Below are 20,374 nucleotides of genomic sequence, written 5' to 3'. Positions count from 1 at the left end.
TTGAGGTCTCCTCACACTACTGTGCTTGTCCATTTTGACATAGGTTGCTGGCAGATTAGAGGACTTCCATAGGTTCTGCCAGGCCCCATATCGGCCATGGGCCCCCGTACCTCCTGGTCACGCTGCTGCTGAGCCCACAGTGTGACCTGGGTCCCTGTACGGCCTCCCATTGCTGCTGCCAGGAGGCAGCAGGGTCGCAGCTTTGTCAGTGGAGGCAAACGGCCACGGAGTAGAGCAGCAGCTCCACTGCAGCCTACCACCACAGCCAGTAGTGGTGCCGGTGTGCACGGAGGAAGTAGCAGTCAGCCAGTGAGGAGTAGCGGGTGCAAAGTTTCCTACTCGGCGGTGTGGCAAGTTTTCGTCAAGCCGCCCGAGGAAGTAAACGTAGCCTAATGTCGACTATGTGGCCATAAAGTCAAGCGTGGCCAGGGGGCCCATGTTGGGACTACAGCGTTGCGTCAGCATATGCAGCGTCGCCATTCGGTGGCCTGTGAAAAACGTGATAAAGATACGGCGTTTCTGCCTGCCCCAGCCCAGGGTTCCATTTTGTCATAGGTTGCTGGCAGATTAGCGGCCTCCCATAGGTGCCGCCAGGCCCCATATCGGCCATGGGCCCCCGTACCTCCTGGTCACGCTGCTGCTGAGCCCACAGTGTGACCTGGGTCCCTGTACGTCCTCCCATTGCTTCCACTCTGCCATGTGCCACTTTGAAATCTCCTCACACTCCTGCGGTTGTCCATTTTGTCATAGGTTGCTGGCAGATTACAGGCCTTCCATAGGTGCCACCAAGCCCCATATCGGCCATGGGCCCCCGTACCTCCTGGTCACGCTGCTGCTGGGCCCACAGTGTGACCTGGGTCCCTGTACGGCCTCCCATTGCTTCCACTTTGCCATGTGCCACTTTGAAATCTCCTCACACTCCTGCGGTTGTCCATTTTGTCATAGGTTGCTGGCAGATTAGCGGCCTCCCATAGGTGCCGCCAGGCCCCATATCGGCCATGGGCCCCCGTACCTCCTGGTCACGCTGCTGCTGAGCCCACAGTGTGACCTGGGTCCCTGTACGTCCTCCCATTGCTTCCACTCTGCCATGTGCCACTTTGAAATCTCCTCACACTCCTGCGGTTGTCCATTTTGTCATAGGTTGCTGGCAGATTACAGGCCTTCCATAGGTGCCACCAAGCCCCATATCGGCCATGGGCCCCCGTACCGCCTGGTCACGCTGCTGCTGGGCCCACAGTGTGACCTGGGTCCCTGTACCGCCTCCCATTGCTCCCACTCTGCCATGTGCCACTTTCAGGTCTCCTCACGCTCCTGCTGGTTTCCATTTTGTCATAGGTTGCTGTATGGCCTCCCATTGCTGCTGGCTCCACCGCCACACTGTGGCTCCAAACACTGGTTTTGGCCCCGTGACTGGCCAAAGGAGTGAAGTGTGCAGTGATTCTAAGATCGACGGCACTCATCTGCATGTCATACTGACTGACAGTATTATTTCTCTTCCCCAGCAGACTCCAAGGGCATTTAAATTAAAGGTACAGTGTTCTGCACTAATATTAAGTCTCTCTGAAGCCTAGAAACACCCTTTTTTAAGTTAAATTCACAGCGAATTTATTCGACTCGAATCGAATATTGTCCACGAATTCGCCGAATCAGTCGAATCGAATTTTTCATTTCTTCGCTCATCTCTAGTTATATGATTGCACTTTCTTTGATATTGCTTTTTTCTTATCTAGGAGTAATTGGATTTTGATCCTTGCCTATTAGAGGCATTGCATTAAGGTTTAGGGTGGGGGGAGGGGTGTGGGTAGGTTGCCATTTTACTGGCTGCTCCAGTTTTGACTGTAATTACTGTATGTTCTTGATGTAAAAAAGTACTGTTGTGTACTTGTAAACTTTCCAAAAATATATATATACAAAAGTCAAGGCTGATCTCATTTTAGGCTGGGCTTGAAACAAAACACCATCTTTGCACATCCCCATATACAGTTGCAAGAAAAAGTATGTGAACCCTTTGGGATTACGTGGAGTTTTGCATGAATTAGGCATAAAATATGCTCTGAACGTCATCTAAGTCACAACAATAGAAGAACACAGTCTGCTGAACATAATACTACACAAACATTAGATGTTGCCATGGTTTAATTGCACATAACATGTAAACATTCACAGTGCAGGGAGGAAAAAGTATGTGAACCTTTGGATTTAACTGGATGACCCTCCTTTGGCAGCAATAACCTCAACCAAATGTTTCCTGTAGTTGCAGATCAGACCTGCACAACGATCTGGAGTAATTTTGGACCACTCCTCTTCACAAAACTGTTTCAGTGTAGCAATATTCTTGGGATGTCTGGTGTGAATCGCTCTCTTAAGGTCATGCCACAGCATTTCAATCGGGTTGAGGTCAGGACTCTGACTGGGCCACTCCAGAAGGCGTATTCTGTGCTGTTGCAGCCATTGTTTTGTTGAATTACTTGTATGCTTTGGGTCATTGTCCTGTTGCATCACCCATCCTCTGCGGAGCTTCAGTTGGCGGACAGATGGTCATACGTTTTCCTGCAAAATGTCTTGATAAACTCTGGAATTCATTTTCCCATCAATGACAACAATCCGTCCAGGCCCTGAGGCAGCAAAGCAGCCCCAAACCATGATGCTCCCTCCGCCATGTTTTACAGTGGGGATGAGGTTTTGATGTTGGTGTGCTGGGCCTTTTTTTCTCCACACATAGTGTTGTGTGTTCTTCCCAAACAACTCAATCTTGGTGTCATCTGTCCACAGTATATTTTGCCAGTAGTGCTGTGGAACATCCAGGTGCTCTTTTGCAAACTTCAAACGTGCTGCAATATTCTTTTTGGACAGCAATGGCTTCCTCCGTGGTGTCCTCCCATGTACTCCATTCTTGTTTAATGTTTTCCTTATTGTAGATGTGTCAACAAAAATGTTAGCATGTGCCAGAGATTTCTGTAGTTCTTTAGCTGACACTCTGGGATTCTTCTTTACCTCATGCAGCATTCTGCGCTGTGCTCTTGCAGTCCTTTTTACAGGACGACCATGCCTAGGGAGAGTAGCAACAGTGCTAAACTTTCTCCATTTGTAGACAGTCTGTCTTACCGTGGACACATGAACATCAAGGCTTTTGGAGATACTTTTGTAACCCTTTCCAGCTTCATGCAAGTCAACAATTCTTGATCGTAGGTCTTCTGAGAGCTCTTTTCTGCGAGGCATGGTTCACATCAGACAGTGCTTCTTGAAACCAGTAAACCCAAAACAGGTGTGTGTTTTTAAAGGGCAGGACAGCTGTCAGCAACCCATCCAATATCATCACACTGATTGGAGTCAAGGTTGGCTCACTCCTGGCTCCAATTAGCTCTGGGAGAAGTCATTAAGCTAGGGCCTCACATACTTTTTCCTCCCTGCACTGTGAATGTTTACATGTTATGTGCAATTAAACCATGGCAACATCTAATGTTTGTGTAGTATTATGTTCAGCAGACTGTGTTCTTCTATTGTTGTGACTTAGATGACGTTCAGAGCACATGTTATGCCCAATTCATGCAAAACTCCACGTAATCCCAAGGGGTTCACATACTTTTTCTTGCAACTGTAAATCTACATTCTATATTTCAAGAAACATGGACCATGTAAAAAATATTCAAAATAATCTGGGATAAGAAAACTGCTACCTTCTGAAGTACTTACCCCCAAAGGAGCCGCTGATGTTTGGGCCCCGTTTGTAAAAGTCAATGATCTTCCTGGAAATGCCACACCCTTTGTCACACCAAGGCTAAAAAAGGATTTATTTGGGAAAATATTCCCAACAGGTAAAGCAAAACAGTGATAAACAACAGATACCAGTTTTGTACACCATAAATAACTGGAGGACAAAATGTCTGCCTCTAAACCCTAAAACCAGGAAGGACCTAGCTAAGGGTGATACTGGGAGCTAAAGGTCTATCAGTCTTTCCAAACCCCTATCACTGGCCAGGTTTAGGCTACTAAGTGGATGGTTGGCCTCTTTCTTACGCAATCTGCTAGCAATGGTAAAATCAAACACTGCAAGCGACTGCTCACCAGTCTCAGACACGCACTGAACTCTGATCTGGACAGTTGGCTGGGCTGTCAGAAATCCTTCTGGCTCTGCAATCAGGGTGACTTCAATCCTTTGCACTCCAGGCCTCAGGCTACAATGAGTACACATACAGCAGCACTCCACAGTCCCGTCCAGCAAGAGACAGAATTTTTTCCTATCCCAGGGCAAACTGCTCACCCCCCCCTTACAGGAGTCTTTCTGGGAATTGTAGTTCATTGCCTCATTTACTATCATTTCAGGATCATTTCACAGCCTACATCTCCCATAGTTTAGTGCAGCCTCCATCGAGTCCTTTCAGTTTCTCAAGTCTCACCAGATCCCTCTGGTGAGTGGAGGCTGAACCTTGTTTAGGAACATACGGCTGCTGCAGCACAGGGTCTATAGCTGCTCCCTCTCTCTCTGCCAGACAAGCACCTAGCTACACTAAAAGCTAACCATAACCATTTTAAAGCTGAACTTCAGCCTTAATCTTAGTCTATGTAATCTTGGGGCCGAGGGACCAAGGAGTAAGAAGAAGAGGTGGCTAACTTTGACGGCTGACTTTGACACTTCAGCAGAGGGTGATGAAAAAAGGGCTAGACCTTCAACATTTTCTGCTGAAGTTGTTCACTGCTTACATGGGGGCACACTTGGTCTTTTTGTTTGGAGTGCTAGACATTGTCCAGTGTTCTGTCTCTCCAATCTAAGCATTGATAGTGTGATCTCTGTAACTTACAGTTGTGATGAGATAGCGATAACTTCAACCTCAGTTGGATACCACAGTCAATGACTCAATCGATAAGACATCTTGTAGATCTTGTGAAGTTTATTCCAGAAACTGAGAGAATCTTACAACAATGAACATTCGATAGGTCAAAAGATCATAATGTTTCCTGCTCCATGACATGAGACTTGAAGCTGCAATGCATTTCTGGGAAAGGGGGAGGGCTATTTATACAGCATTAACTAAACCAAAGGAAAGGGAGGAGCAGAAACAAAATATAGAAACACGTAAAGGCATATGACAGTCAATATGACAGTCATGTGAAACATGACATCCAGGCATTGGGTCAAAAGGACAGGAAGTAGGAGGAAATCTTCCTAACAGAGTCACAGTCAGTAATAAATCCTGAGATGTTTTCTAAACCTTCCTCACTTTGTAAAAAAGATTTTTGGATATGGTCTTCAAAGCAAAATTTATATAGACCCACATTTAACCCTTTTGTAGCTGTCAACATAATGGTTGGCTTCTATAGCTTCTATAGTTTCTTTATATTTTTACGCCTGGTTGCCAGCTTTCTTCATGTACTTCTATATGTACAATAATGTAAATAATAAAAAGATGCAGCGCTAATCTAAATCAAATTAAATAATCATAAAGTCCAAATATTCAGAAACGTTTCTGGTAAAATGTCCAAAGCGGAGTTCACACGATCCACCATCACCAAAACACCCAAATGGTTAAGCCCCTTACCGGACGTTCTGACCGAAACACACCGGTCACTAAACGCAGCCCAAAATGAGGGATGAATAATGCAGATAATGAAGCTGGAAATCTTCCCCAAGATAAATTTCAATCTTCCTCTCATAAGATATTTACAGGCCTTAAAAAAGACTCCCATCCAGTAATCACTCAACTATTCAAACCTCCCACCAGCTACCTGGCCGCAGGTCACAGCATCATCCCACTCTACCCTGAGCTAAGGATGGCCAAAAGCACAGGTGCGCTTTGCCAGCCCCTCTTACAATAATGTGCTCGGTGGTGTATTTAGATTTTGTGCTGTCCTAGGCAACACAAAAGTCGGCGCCCCCCCTCAGAGAGAGCCTGACATTGACCAACAACACCCCTGCCCCCCACCCTAGAGAGCCTTCCACTACCACTGCCCCACTACCAGAGACTCACAGCTCTGGACATCCCCGGGAACAAGAGATGGTGTAAGGGACCGCCCGGTGGTACCACTCGCACTCCACTGATCGGTCGTTCCCAGCGTATGGAGTCTAAGCCCCGGAGTACTTGTTCACCAGAGCCCCTGATGGTGGGGATGGACTTGGAGTACCCCGGGACCAGGTCGTGACTACTGGGAACACCCGTCAGTGGTAGGGGTATTCGCCAGGGGCTCCCACGGGAGAGAGCCAGGTATGAGGAGGTCTGGAGACCCCGTTGAGAGGGATGGATGGATGGCTGAGCAAGTGCAAGGTCAGACAAGCCAGGTCGGTAACTATGGGGACGGTGCGGTACAGAGCAGCGGGCAAAGAATAGTCGAGTCACACGCCAGGTCAGCAACAGCAGGTCAGATCCAATAGGGGGCATTCAGGAGAGAGGTCAGGCAAGCAAGGGTCAAGAATAGGAGAAAACAGCAAGGTCAGGGCACAATCCGGGTCAGTAACTTACTTTCACAGGTTCACAGGTACACAGGATTCTAAGAGACCAGAAGGCACTGAATGACAGCTCAGGGCCGTTTAAATATCCCGCCCTGCGCTGCCATTGGTGCCAGGCGCGCGCCCGCGGTCTCTACTGCGCATGCGCGAACTTGGTTGCCGCGGTCGGCCAGGTCCCGGCACCCGCGTCCCTGCACAGGGCGGTGCACTGCACCTGCGCCGAGCCCAGTGGCGCGGCGATCCCCGACAGATGGGCTGTGCATACACCGTCATGAAACCTGCAGCCTCTCTCTGAACCCACCAGGTCCCCATGCCGCGTGTTTCCCTTGTTCTGGGGGGCAGTGCTGCCCCCCTGAAAAATGCCACCCTAGGCAAATGCCTTGTTTGCCTTGTGGTAAATACACCCCTGAATGTGCTGTGTACCCTACCCCCCTTCCCCTACCTGAACCTCCTCCACCAAGTGTCCTGGGTTCACCTGTCCCTCATGGGTACCCAAGGCCTCCATGGTGGGTGTTTGGTTGAAAGCTCAATGAACATCCATTTGCAAATCTCCCCTGGATAGTATGAACCCAGAAGCACTCAGCTCTGAGCACCTCTGGGTTCAGAGCATTCAGACCCTGACTGCTATGGCTAGGGAAGAAGCTGATTAAGCACAGTCTATGCTCCATCAGCTTCAACAGGGTGCAGAGGTGACATTAGGTGTTAATTAAAAAACACTGGTGTACAAAAACTAAGATTACCCCACACATACTAGGTATCACTGCGCACTCCACAGTGAGAACGATAATTGTAGGGTCATCATTCACTGGTAATTCTAAACTGATGAACTGTGAAAACTTTTAAAGCCTATGGAAAAGTATGGGGTGCCTTAGTTTTTGCCATTTTACAGGTGAACACAGTTTTGATGCTTGACATATTTAGTATCTATTTACTCGACTCAACTTTATTTTTTATAATTTACAAAAAAAAGGTTATCGTTTTGAGTTTGTGTGCACTAAATTGAGTATTTTTTTCAATTGACAATATAGGTTATAAATAACCTGCAGCTGCCACCATTTTATTACATAGGGTCTCTGCTTTCAGGAAATATATTGTGCTTTTGGGGGTTTTAAGTAATTGTTAGGCCTAAATTATGCAGCATATTTAAAACATGCACAAAAATGGAAAAATGGCTCTGGCAAAAAAAAAAATAGTTAATCCCATTAAGTATTTACTAAAAATTCACAAACCTTTCCAGAAACGTATTTTGAAATAGTACTTTGGTCTTTCTTTGTAATCTTCTGTACAGAGGGGGTCATACTAAGAGAGGGTGGGGCAGAACTATAAGCCAATCAGGCTTTATGGCTTCACACAGTGCTCTCAATATGTCATGGAGAGTCTGCTGGCTTGAGAAAAAACATCATTAGCATGCCAGGACTTCTTCACTATCAAGTCACAGGAGGGGGTAGGTCCTTGACCAAGCTCAATTGCTTTAACTGTAACCAAGAACCAGGTTATGTGGTCTGGTAGGGTTAGGTGAATTTTATGAGTCTACACCAGGGGCGGACTGACAACTCATGGGGCCCCGGGCAATAGGGGATCATGGGGCCCCTGTGTCCTTGCCCAAACTCAAAAAAGCCTATGAAAAAGCTACCAGGGGCATCTCATGGGGCCCCCTACTGACCCCAGGCCCTCGGGCAGTGCCAAAATGGTCAGTCCGCCCCTGGTCTACACTGTTCCTTTGTTACCCATGCCTGGGCCTATTTTATAAAAGCAGAGCAGCATGTAATTTCTTCTTTATTTCATCCTTAGAGCTCTGCGTGAGAAACATTGGTGCACTCTTTGTTAGCTACTTTGAAGATGTGATTGAAGATGGAGGTCTATCCTGTGTATCTCAGTGTGATTTAGCCTCACCAAAAAAAGTCAACTGCAATGGAGGAACCTGCCAAATCAAAACAGATGGAGCTGAATGCTTGTGAGTAAAGTTGCTTTAGAGCCGTAAACCCCCTTTATTGCTTTTATCTGCCCTTTAAACATTTGCTGTGCATTTTGAGTCTTTTCCATTTTATTTTATCACCTTTCTTTATGATTTTACATTTCTCATTTTTGCTTTGTCCTTTGGCTCCATTTTGTTGATTTATCAATTTTTGACAGCCCTTTGTAGGGGCTCAGAAACCACCTCAATCTTGTTATACATCACTTATACACAGACCAGCTCACAGAAGCCTCAATAGAGCTGTATTGCATGCTGGGAAATCATGCTATGACATGATCGCTATGACTAGGGGCTTGTGTACACAACTGGCACTGTCAAACAAAGTGCTTTTACATTTTAACCGCTTCCAGTCCAGCCGCCGTATATAAATGGCCAGACGGTGGCAGTGCAGGGGCGGGTTTCCATTCATAAACGGCGCCCGCCATTTTGGACTGTGCTTGCTTCCTGGGAGAGCGGTGCACCACGATCCGGTGCCCACTGTGTCCGATCGCTGTACGGGACCTCTGTGTGAGGTCTTGATCATGTGATCACTGATTGGCCAATCAGTGATCACATGAATAGGTGTAAGCAAGATGTCACTTCTGACATCATTGCTTACTACGTGTGAAATCTGTGAATGATCACAGAGATCACATGGTACAAGGCTATTCACAACAGCCTTGTACCATATGACAAGCTGTGACCAATCACAGCTCACACAGTATTTCTCAATGGCTGCAAGATTGCAGCCAGAGAGAAGGAGAAATGATTGCTTTTACAGCCTTTATGGGTATAAAAGCAATCAGTGTAAAAAAAAAAAATAAATCTTCATCACCACCCCACAAGTAGTACAGTGTCACTATGGTGACACTGTACTGCTAGGGTGACAGTATGTTAAAAAAAAAACAAATAATAATCTAAAAAAATAAAAATAGAAATGTAAAAAAAATTTTTAAATTATACTTTTTGCCTATAAACTAATTTGGGTTTTTTTTTTTTGCTAAAAAGATAACTGAATAAATTTTGGCCAAGATTTATCAAGAAAGATTATTTATTTACAAAATTTTATAAGAAAAACACTTTTTTCCAAAATTCTTGGACTTATTCATTTATATAGCAAAAAAAATAAAAATCCCAGTGGTGAATAAATACCACCGAAATAAAGTTTTATCTGTCTCAAACAAATGCTAAAAAATTCATATGGGGACAGTGTTGCATGACCGCGCAATTGTCATTCAAAGTGTGAAAGCGCTGAAAGCTGAAAATTGGCCTGGACAGGAAGGGGGTAAAAGTGTCCGGACTTGAAGTGGTTAATGCATTCAAATGCACTAGGCTGTGAATGACCTGCTTTGCCTGCGGTGCAAACACATCTCCAATAGGATTTGCTAAGTCCAGAACTACAATACAAGACACACTCCACTAAAAATATACATACCTACATGTTCACTCTACCTATTCTTTCCTAGCAAATACATATATGCAGTAGGGATACACTAAAGGTTACTTTGTTTCTGTTATAGCTGGTCTGTGATTTCCATAGCAAACATGACTCAGGAGGCTTTTCAAGTGATTGCAGGGAAACCGGGTATCTGATTTTGGCATTTAGTACTGTCTCTTGATAGAGTCATCTTCAGTCCTATCATTTCCATGTGGAGTGGAGTGTATGGCGGTGGGTAGTATGTACAGGAGTGGAGTGTATGGCGGTGGGTAGTATGTGCAGGAGTGGAGTGTATGGCGGTGGGTAGTATGTGCAGGAGTGGAGTGTATGGCGGTGGGTAGTATGTGCAGGAGTGGAGTGTATGGCGGTGGGTAGTATGTGCAGGAGTGGAGTGTATGGCTGTGGGTAGTATGTGCAGGAGTGGAGTGTATGGCGGTGGGTAGTATGTGCAGGAGTGGAGTGTATGGCGGTGGGTAGTATGTGCAGGAGTGGAGTGTATGGCGGTGGGTAGTATGTGCAGGAGTGGAGTGTATGGCGGTGGGTAGTATGTGCAGGAGTGGAGTGTATGGCGGTGGGTAGTATGTGCAGGAGTGGAGTGTATGGCGGTGGGTAGTATGTGCAGGAGTGGAGTGTATGGCGGTGGGTAGTATGTGCAGTAGTGGAGTGTATGGCGGTGGGTAGTATGTGCAGGAGTGGAGTGTATGGCGGTGGGTAGTATGTGCAGGAGTGGAGTGTATGGGGGTGGGTAGTATGTGCAGGAGTGGAGTGTATGGCGGTGGGTAGTATGTGCAGGAGTGGAGTGTATGGCGGTGGGTAGTATGTGCAGGAGTGGAGTGTATGGCGGTGGGTAGTATGTGCAGGAGTGGAGTGTATGGCGGTGGGTAGTATGTGCAGGAGTGGAGTGTATGGCGGTGGGTAGTATGTGCAGGAGTGGAGTGTATGGCGGTGGGTAGTATGTGCAGGAGTGGAGTGTATGGCGGTGGGTAGTATGTGCAGTAGTGGAGTGTATGGCGGTGGGTAGTATGTGCAGGAGTGGAGTGTATGGCGGTGGGTAGTATGTGCAGGAGTGGAGTGTATGGGGGTGGGTAGTATGTGCAGGAGTGGAGTGTATGGCGGTGGGTAGTATGTGCAGGAGTGGAGTGTATGGCGGTGGGTAGTATGTGCAAGAGTGGAGTGTATGGCGATGGGTAGTATGTGCGGAAGAGGAGTGTGAAGTGTATGGTGGTGGGTAGTAAGTACAGGAGAGCAGTGCAGGGTAAATGGCGGTCGGTAGATAGGAGTGTGTAATGTATGGCGGTGGGTAGTATGTGGAAGAGGGGAGAGCGGAGTGTATGGCGGTGGGTAGTATGTGTAGGAGAGGAGTGTGAAGTGTATGGCAGCAGGTAGTATGTGGAAGAGGGGAGAGTGGAGTGTATGGCGGTGGGTAGTATGTGTAGGGGAGGAGTGTGGACTATATGTTGATAGGTAGTATGTGTAGAAGAGGAGTGTGGAGTGTATGGCGGCAGGTAGTATGTGAAGAGGGGAGAGTGGAGTGTATGGCGGTGGGTAGTATGTGGAAGAGGAGAGTTCGAAGTGTATGGTGGTGGGTAGCATGTGTACAAGAGTGCGCAGTGTATGTTGGTGGGTAGTATGGGTAGGGGAGGAGTGCGGAGTGTATGGCGGTGGGTAGTATGTGTAGGGGAGGAGTGTATGGCGGTGGGTAATATGTGTAGGGGAGGAGTGTGGAGTGTATGGCGGTGGGTAGTATGTGTAGGAAAGGAGTGCAGAGTCTATGGTGGCAGGTAGCATATGAAAGAGGGGAATTTGGAGTGTATGGCGGTGGGTAGTATGTGTAGGAGAGGAGTGCAGAGTGTATGGCAGTGGGTGGTATGTGTAGGAGAGGAGTGCGAAGTGTATGGCGGTGGGTAGCATGTGCCGGGGGAGGAGTGCAGAGTGTATGGCGGTGGGTAGAATGTACAGGGAGAGGAGTGCGGAGTGTATGGCGGTGGGTAGTATGTACAGGGAGAGGAGTGCGGAGTGTATGGCGGTGGGTAGTATGTACAGGGAGAGGAGTGCGGAGTGTATGGCGGTGGGTAGAATGTACAGGAGAGGAGTGCAGAATGTATGGCGGTGAGTAGTATGCGCAGGGAGAGGAGTGCGGAGTGTATGGCGGTGGGTAGTATGTAAAGGAAGAGAAGTGCGGAGTGTATGGTGGTGAGTAGTATGTGCAGGGAGAGGAGTGTGCAGTGTATGGCGGTGCGGTAGTATTTAGAGGAAGAGAAGTGCGGAGTGTAAAGAGGTGAGTAGTATGCGCAGGGAGAGGAGTGCGGAGTGTATGGCGGTGGGTAGTATGTGCAAGGAGAGGAGTTCGGAGTGAAGGTCGGTGGGTGGTATGTAGAGGAGAGGAGTGCACTTTACATGCCTATGCTCATTGCGGCACCACAGCCCTTCCCCCCCGCCCGCCTCTGCACACTCCTTCTTTGAACTCCAAACTGTAATCTCTTCACTGTTTCCTCTCCCCCCCATCCTTCTGTTCACCTCTGTAGTACAAGCTGATGACAGGCATCACAGTGGCAGGCAGGGCTTGTTCACATCCCGCATGTAGGTATGATTCAGCAGTGGTGATGGTGGACTGGGTCAGGGGAGTTTGATATACGATTTACATATCAATCATGTGTACACAGAACACGGAACAGGGCTGAACAGCATTAGTGACTCACATATGCCACTGGGCTTGGCCCATCTTAAGGTATGGGCCTGGACCTGCAGCTCCAATAGCCCCTATGTTAATCAGGCCCTGCCTTTTATCAGTAGAGACTTTTGCTATACTCACTGTGGAACTTAAGGAGTTAATCCTCTGCATTGAGTAAAAGGGATATTTGATCCTGTCTTCTCTGATCCACCCCTTTTTCTACATTCCTGATAAAACACAGCCTAGGGGACACTCGGCACATGCTCAGTTTGGTGTGTATTGCTAGATAGTTTTTTATTTTTCTTGGGAGGGTGCATGTGATCAGCACAGGGCCAATTAGCACTGTCCAGACAGAGGGTCAGGGGTTATGCAATCTCTTAGGGCAGTGAGAGGAGAATGAAAACTCCTCCTACAAGCTTTAACCAACTCTCAGTTGGACACTGATAAAAGTCACAAGACTGCTATATACTGCTGATGAAAAAAGGTATTTAGCAGTTTATAGTTACTAAAAATAATTGCATTTCCTTGTTCTGTGTACTGTGGGAGACCAGATATGGTGAAGGCAAGGTCCTGGGTTTAGTAACACTTTAAGCTCCAATAGGCAAAGTAAAATGTGTTGGGGGCGTGGCCTGGCTGGAGTATGAGCTGAGTCTGCCATTAATCTCACTTTAGGCACATGGGTCTACCTTTGATGTGCAGGTTATGGACCTTTTCTTTTGACACATCTGCACACATGCCATAATGGCAGCACCATATGGGGGTAGATCAACTAAAGGGAGGACTGAAGTGCCTCTTTAAAGCAGACCTTCATTCCAAAACAGTAGTTTGTTCCCTTCCAGAAGTCCCCCCTCCACAATTGGAAACATTTGTTTCATATTTGTTCACCTTTTTGTTATATTCTTCATCTGGTCCCTCATGCCACCATTCTCACTTAGGTGAGAATAACATGAGCTTGATCCTGAACCTTCTTGGAATACTATGTCACATCTCACAGAAGGTTGCAGGACCAGCGATGGAGGGCAGGGCCAGTGCATATCATAATCGGGAGCTGGTTGCTTGAACCCATAAGAAGAAGCTAGATCCCATCTATGTGAAAAACCAAAATGGCGGCTATGTCAACTTAGCAACAATTCACAGCAAAACAATGCTGGATTCACTGGAAGGGTAAGTACTGTATGTGTTTTGAAGAGAGCCCAACAATACAGGTAAGCAGGGAAATAATATGTGGGGGGTTAAGTTCCTCTTTAATTTGGACTGTTGTGGACCTACACCCTGAGGTAGCATCAGCACACAGCCTCAGAGTTTTTAGCTTTAAATGGTGACCATTATATCAAATACCAAGACCAATGCCAGAGGAAAGAGAAAACGTCATATGCGGGGGTGCCTGATAAACAAACAAAACAAAAAAAATCAAGATGGTTCTCCTAGCTACCAAACATTCAAACCTCCTTTAGAAGTTTGAATTTGATTGGTGATGGCGAAGCATGGGAATAAGGCAGTTACGTAGCAAGGGGTTAAGGAAGCACACTTCTGCTCTCCTCCTAACCCTTCCAGGTGGTCCATGAGTGCTGTGGTTTATAAAGAACTCAGATTATCTCTTTATGGGTCTTTCAGAACCTATTGTATGTTGGTAGCATTGTGTGCTGGTCACACTTTTCTCTTTCTTCTTCTCACAGCTGTCCCAACACAGACAAGTACCTGTACACCTATTCCAGATGTCGTGGAGCCGTGCTAATCGCAGCCATGTATGGAGGGGTTGGGGCCACCGTTGCTGTGTTGGTGATCACGTCTGTGATTCTGGGGGTCTTCCTCTACAGAAAGAAGTATTACTACTGAGGAGGACTTTTTGTGATTATAGTGGTTCTCCTATTCCATAATGTGGATGGATCACTGGAATGAGTTGTGAATTGTTTACTGGACACTTTACAATGCACTTTTTTGAACAGTGCTCAAACATCAGTGATTAAGGGTCTGGTCAACCAAAGAGCTGCTGAGAGAAATGTTGCCATGGTAGTCTTTCCTTTAAAGGAAATCTTTTCCATAAAAGGTGCCATTGATGACTTCCAATACTGCAAATACTACCTGACTGATTGCTATGCTGACCCATGGTGATTTCAATACTCTAAGCCACTAAGCTAGAATATGTATGCAGGTAAGGACTTTTCTGATCAGGTTTTAGGTCGGTGAGTTTGAAAATATTGGACGTAAAGGCGAATAAGAGTTCCACGCCAAAAATTAACGGAGTTCAAATATATTTATTTCATCACAGGCAACCAAAGATAACAAAGATGAGACGCCAACACTTTTCAGGAGGTATAAGTCTCCTCCATCAGAGCTTAGATTGGTTTTGTTGGCCTTTTGATAGCTAGTGGGGGGTTAAATCAACTCTGGAATAAATTGGCCCCTTGAATTGAAAACCCTGATTCAATGGCTAGTTTACAAAGGGCTCCCTCTATAAGAATCTAATTCAACCATCAGGGGCGGACTGAAAACTCATGGGACCCCCGGGCAATAGGGGATCATGGGGTCCCTGTGTCCTTGCCCAAACTCAAAAAAGCCTATGAAAAAGGTACCAGGGGCATCTCATGGGGCCCCCTACTGACCCTGGGCCCTCAGGCAGTGCCCGAGTCTCCAAATGGTCAGTCTGCCCCTGTCAACCATCAATCTAAGCACTAATGAAGGTTGACCTTTAAAGCCCCAAAATGTGTCACTTTGCTGTGTTTCTATTATTTGGACTTATATGTTCTGTTTGAAATGTCAATATATGCAATAACTTCTTAGACCCAGTCTGGTGGACAGTATGACTATTTGCTGACATAGCACCATCCACAGGCAGCTTAACTCTTCAATAAGTTGAGGAAAGTAGAAAGATAGTGCTGGACCCACAGGGCTATCTTGGTGTTATAGTTAAAGTGGAGCTTTGGGCTCCCCCCAAAAAATTAAAAGTCAGCAGCTACAAGTACTGTAGCTGCTGACTTTCACTATAAGGGCTCTTACCTGTCCAGGGGTCCAGCTATGTCCTTGCCTGAGCCGATTCTTAAATCCGCTTCGGGTGCTGGCATCTTAAGTAAGGGAAACCGGCAATGAATCCTTGCAGTTTCACGTCCGGTTTCCTACTGTGCATGTGCAAATCACACTGCACTTTGTGAGTGAGCTGCTGTCTTCTGGGACCTGTGAAGTGTCCCACAAGGCTGCGAGGGCTAGCAAGGGGGGCGAACTTCCAGCTCAGATCACTGCAGTGACCTGACCTAGATGTGGGAGTGGGTACCTGTCAAAAACAGGTACCCCTCCCCCAAAAAAGTGCCAAAAGTGGCAGTGGAGGGGGGAGGAGACAGACAAGTGGAATTTCCCCATTTGGGTGGAGTTCTGCTTTAAAGCATTGATGTTGATGTAAATGATCTAGTTCCCATGCAGGTGGCGTCTATACTCTAGAGCAGGGGTGTCAAACTGGCGGTCCTCCAGCTGTTTGCAAAACTATAAGTCCCATCATGCCTCTGCCTTTGGGAGTCATGCTTGTAACTACCAATCTTGCAGTGCCTCATGGGACTTGTAGTTTGGCAACAGATGGAGGGCCGCCAGTTTAGCACCCGTGCTCTAGAGGATCTCCACAGTCTCCTTGGCTTATAGTGTAACGTAGCAAAAAATTTAAATGAAAGCGCCACACCAATAAGAGGTTCAGATACAACGTTTTCTCCAATAAAAGTCAGGGGTACAATACAAAAAGTATCCAATGTGTTTCGGGGGGTCAGGACAACAATGTGAACAAACCAAAAGTGAACTTGACCTAGAATTATATTTTTTCAGTGTGAATTATAAGCACAGGCCTTGTCAAAAGCTGGTTTATAAACATTGTTGTCAAACAAGCCCAGATAAAGGGGGTGCTCTTTGACCCCTACTTTGTGGTTGTCCCCCTGACTTCTATTGGAATAAAGTTATGCCTGACCTCTTTGGAATGGTGTGAAACTTTAATTCAGTTGTTGTTACATAGCTCTTCAATAAGAGAAGCTGAATCTAATGCAATTTTCTCAAAGTACAGTAGAAGGGATGTTTTTCCAGTTTCTAAAGTGTAAGAAGACAATGACTTTCTATAGCTGCCTGTGATAACCACTGCTAACTAAGGGAACATAGAAGAAGCAGGGAGGGTCTAGCTGGCACTGTACTAACTAGCACTAAAACAGGAAGGCAAGACAAACAATTTTCAGTGGATCTGAAGTACCACTGGATGTCAGAATACATCAGAAGATCAGTAATACATGTTAAAGAGTTGGGGTGGCCCTCGGGTGGTAGGAGGTCAAAACCCAGTTAGTAATAAAGTGCCACGTCTAGGGATGTATTTACCACAAGGCACTTGCCTAGGGCGGCGGTTTTCAGGGGGGCAGCACCTCCCCCCAGAAGAAGGGATGAAAGAAGGGACATACGCACTATCCGAACCAGGTGGGATCCGAGAGAAGCTGTGAGCTGCTTGTTGGTGTATGTAGATCCTGACTCTCATTATTGGGGATGTCCGGAGCTGTGAAGATGAGTGTCTTATTCTCTATCACCAAGAGGGGGGGGGGTGGTGGAAGGCTCTCCCGGGAGAGGGCAGGAGTGTTGTTGGTCAATGTCAGCAATGTCAGGCTCTCTCCGTGTAAGAGGGAAGGGGGGGTGGTGTTGGTCAATGTCTGTGGGAGCAGACGATATTTGTGTTGCCTAGGGCAGCACAAAACCTAGATACATTACTGGCCACGTCCCTACATAAGAATTTTGGGAGGAAGAATTTGAAATGAACTTTTTAGGCACGGAGACTCAGTAAACAAGAAGATCAAGAAAAAATCAATGTTCCTTTATTGACATCACATCACCTCTAAAATGTATCTTGTATAGTTGTATTTATATCTTGTTTCATTGCACAATTAGCCCACAGCTAATATCCCATAGCCCACCAACCATACCTGACTTCTGGAGGTTGCTCTCCTTGCGTGTGGCCTGGGGGGACCTACCTTGCGTGCCCAGGGAAGTTCATCATTGCACAATGTACACTGGTTAACTCTGTTAGTGAGGACTAATATTTTGTACATTATGCTGTTTTGTAATTCTATATACTGTATGTCTATATTGTCTAAGTCTATTTATCATCTTTAGATACATTGCTAGCCCCTGAGGAAGCAACGTTTGTCACAAAACATGGCGGGCGCTGCCTGCGCAGCTTGAATATCCCCTACCTCTTTGAAGGAATACTTTGTTGGTATTATCTGTACTGCAACTATTCTTTGCAATCAATCTTTGTGGTTGGTGGGCTATGGGATATTAGCTGTGGGCTAATTGTGGAATGACACTATACAAGATACATTTTAGAGGTGGTGTGATGTCAATAAAGGAACATTAATTTTATGTTGGTCTTCTTGTGTACAGAGTCTCTGTGCCTAAAAAGTCCATTTCAAATTCTTCCTCCCAAAATAACATAATACAGTTCAGTGCAACAACAGAAAAAACATCATAGGTTGGACACAACAGTGATGAAATAAGTATACTTAGACATAGAAATTTTATTTAGTTGCTCTTATTTTTCTTGCACCATCTATTGTTCATTCCCGGCACTCTTAGTGTCAGAGAGCTGCCTAGGCAGTGATTCTACTCCATGTGGACTTCTGAAGGTTAGCCAACGAGGATCTACAAAACCCCAATCTACTTCCATATCCTGCACACCATTCCCACGTTTTCAGAGCATGAGTCCATTGAGTCTATTATATGAATACTAGACCTTACGGTTATCATAGTCCTTATCTGGGCCAGTAAAATCTAGAAAAGGGCAGTTCTATCATATTGTGTAACCTCCGTCTAATCGTGAAGAATCACTGTACATTGTTAATTTTTTTTTTCATCCCAAAGTTTATTTTGTCTGTATAAAATTGTATTAAAGTACATTGACAATCAGAATCACATTGTCTTCATTTCAGTACACATGCAATGCAGTAATTTCAGAAGACAAGTTCATTGATACCGTAAGGGCTGTCTTAATTCATGGGCACCCCTGGGCACTGCCCAGGGGCCCCAGGTGGATGAGGGCCCATGATAATTTTGCATTACATCATACTTACCACCTGTGCTGAATTTTACTAAGCTGCCCTGGGATGGCCATGTCCTGGGCAACGTCCCAGAAACGGTACTCTGCCTTCCTCATCTTAGTATTTTGCCCTCCTGATCCCCCCATACTGTGTCCTTCTGCCTCCCCTTGTACTGTGCCCTTTGTGTTGATTATTGTATGATTTTAGTGATGGCCTGTATTTTCAAGTTGAATTTTAGTTCGACTGGAACATCATCCGTTCGTGTGTTTGGCGAACACACGACCGGTAAGGGCGTTCGGTGGGCAAAGAGCCCGCCGCACCCCACAATGCACTGTGCCCTGACAATGCATTGTGATTGGCCAAAGCAATGCACCTGACCACAGGTTTTATATTTTGACATCTATGCTATGCAGTAGTGGCAGTTTTGGCTTTCAGACACTGGATATCCTGACATTTCCAGACTTTTCTTGGTAACATAGCTCTTGACCTGGTTCCAGTGTGTATGGCAGCGACCTCAGTGTGAGAATTTTGGGGGCGGTTTCCCCACGTTTGTTTTCCATCTTTTAGTCATATTCAGCCCGAGTTGCCCTAGGGCGCAGGTGGTGGACATGCAGGCAAGAGATACCCCTCCTCTGCATATATATACATTCCATAGTTAGTCTGGATGAAAAAAGGTAAAAGTCCATCCAGTTCAACCATTAAAAAAAAAAAAGTTATAATCCTACACCCACAGTTGATCCAGAGGAAGGCAAAAAAACCCAGCAAAGCATGATCCAATTTTCTCCTGCAAGAGAAAACGTTCCTTCCTGATCAGATATTCCCTGGATCAACTTTACCTATAAATAGTAACCAGTTAAATTCTGTGTATCCAAGCACGTATCCAGGCCTTTTTTAACCTCTTCACGCCGCCAGCACACAAATATGCAGCCTCCCGGCATCTGGGCCTAGACGCCGAGCGGCCGCACATTTGCGTGCAATTAACAAAAAACATATGTGCTGAGAGCGCGCTCCCTGCGCCCTCCCAGCACACACGTCCGGTACTCACTGAAAGGTCCCGGTCTGATCTTTCAATCGGGACCTTTCTCGATCATGATGACGCGTCACGGCGGTCACATGATCCCTAAACTCCGCCCCGCCCATCCCGGCTTCTGAAACTCTTAAAGGGCCAGGACGCGCCGGCGGGAAAGGGTTAAAGCAATCTACCGAGCTGGTCAGAACAAACTCTTGAGGGAGTCTATTCCACATTTTCACAGCTCTCACTGTGAAGAAAACTTTCCATATTTGGAGATTGAATTTATTTTCTTCCAGACGTAAAGAGCGCCCCCTTGTCCTCTGTGATGACCTCAGGGTGAATAGCTCTACACCGAGTTCACTATATGAACCACTGATGTATTTATACATGGAGATCATATCCCCCCTTATGTATTATACATGGAGATCATATCCCCCCTTATGTGTTATACATGGAGATCATATCCCCCCTTATGTGTTATACATGGAGATCATATCCCCCCTTATGTATTATACATGGAGATCATATCCCCCCTTATGTATTATACATGGAGATCATATCCCCCCTTATGTATTATACATGGAGATCATATCCCCCCTTATGTATTATACATGGAGATCATATCCCCCCTTATGTATTATACATGGAGATCATATCCCCCCTTATGTATTATACATGGAGATCATATCCCCCCTTATGTATTATACATGGAGATCATATCCCCCCCTTATGTATTATACATGGAGATCATATCCCCCCTTATGTATTATACATGGAGATCATATCCCCCTTATGTATTATACATGGAGATCA

At 46.1% G+C, this 20,374-nt stretch overlaps 1 protein-coding gene across 1 annotated transcript in view; it reads left to right on the top strand.

Annotated features, from left to right (window-relative positions):
- LOC149434920 (mucin-17-like) overlaps positions 1 to 17,303 on the top strand; it is a 69,591-nt gene extending 52,288 nt beyond the window's left edge. Inside the window, exons 8-9 of the mRNA XM_089663217.1 lie at positions 8,234 to 8,396; positions 14,182 to 17,303. Of these exons, the coding sequence (XP_089519343.1) occupies positions 8,234 to 8,396; positions 14,182 to 14,341 (323 nt within the window). The 3' untranslated portion in view covers positions 14,342 to 17,303. The remainder of the gene's footprint in view (positions 1 to 8,233; positions 8,397 to 14,181) is intronic.
- The last annotated feature ends 3,071 nt before the right edge of the window (positions 17,304 to 20,374 follow it).

Source organism: Staurois parvus, unplaced genomic scaffold (assembly GCF_062004578.1).
Source record: "Staurois parvus isolate SC_StPar_1 unplaced genomic scaffold, SC_StPar_1.0 ptg001642l, whole genome shotgun sequence".
Taxonomy (NCBI): Eukaryota; Metazoa; Chordata; class Amphibia; order Anura; family Ranidae; genus Staurois; species Staurois parvus.
The sequence above is the reverse complement of the archived record's forward strand: the minus strand, read 5'-3'. Positions and strand labels throughout refer to the sequence as shown.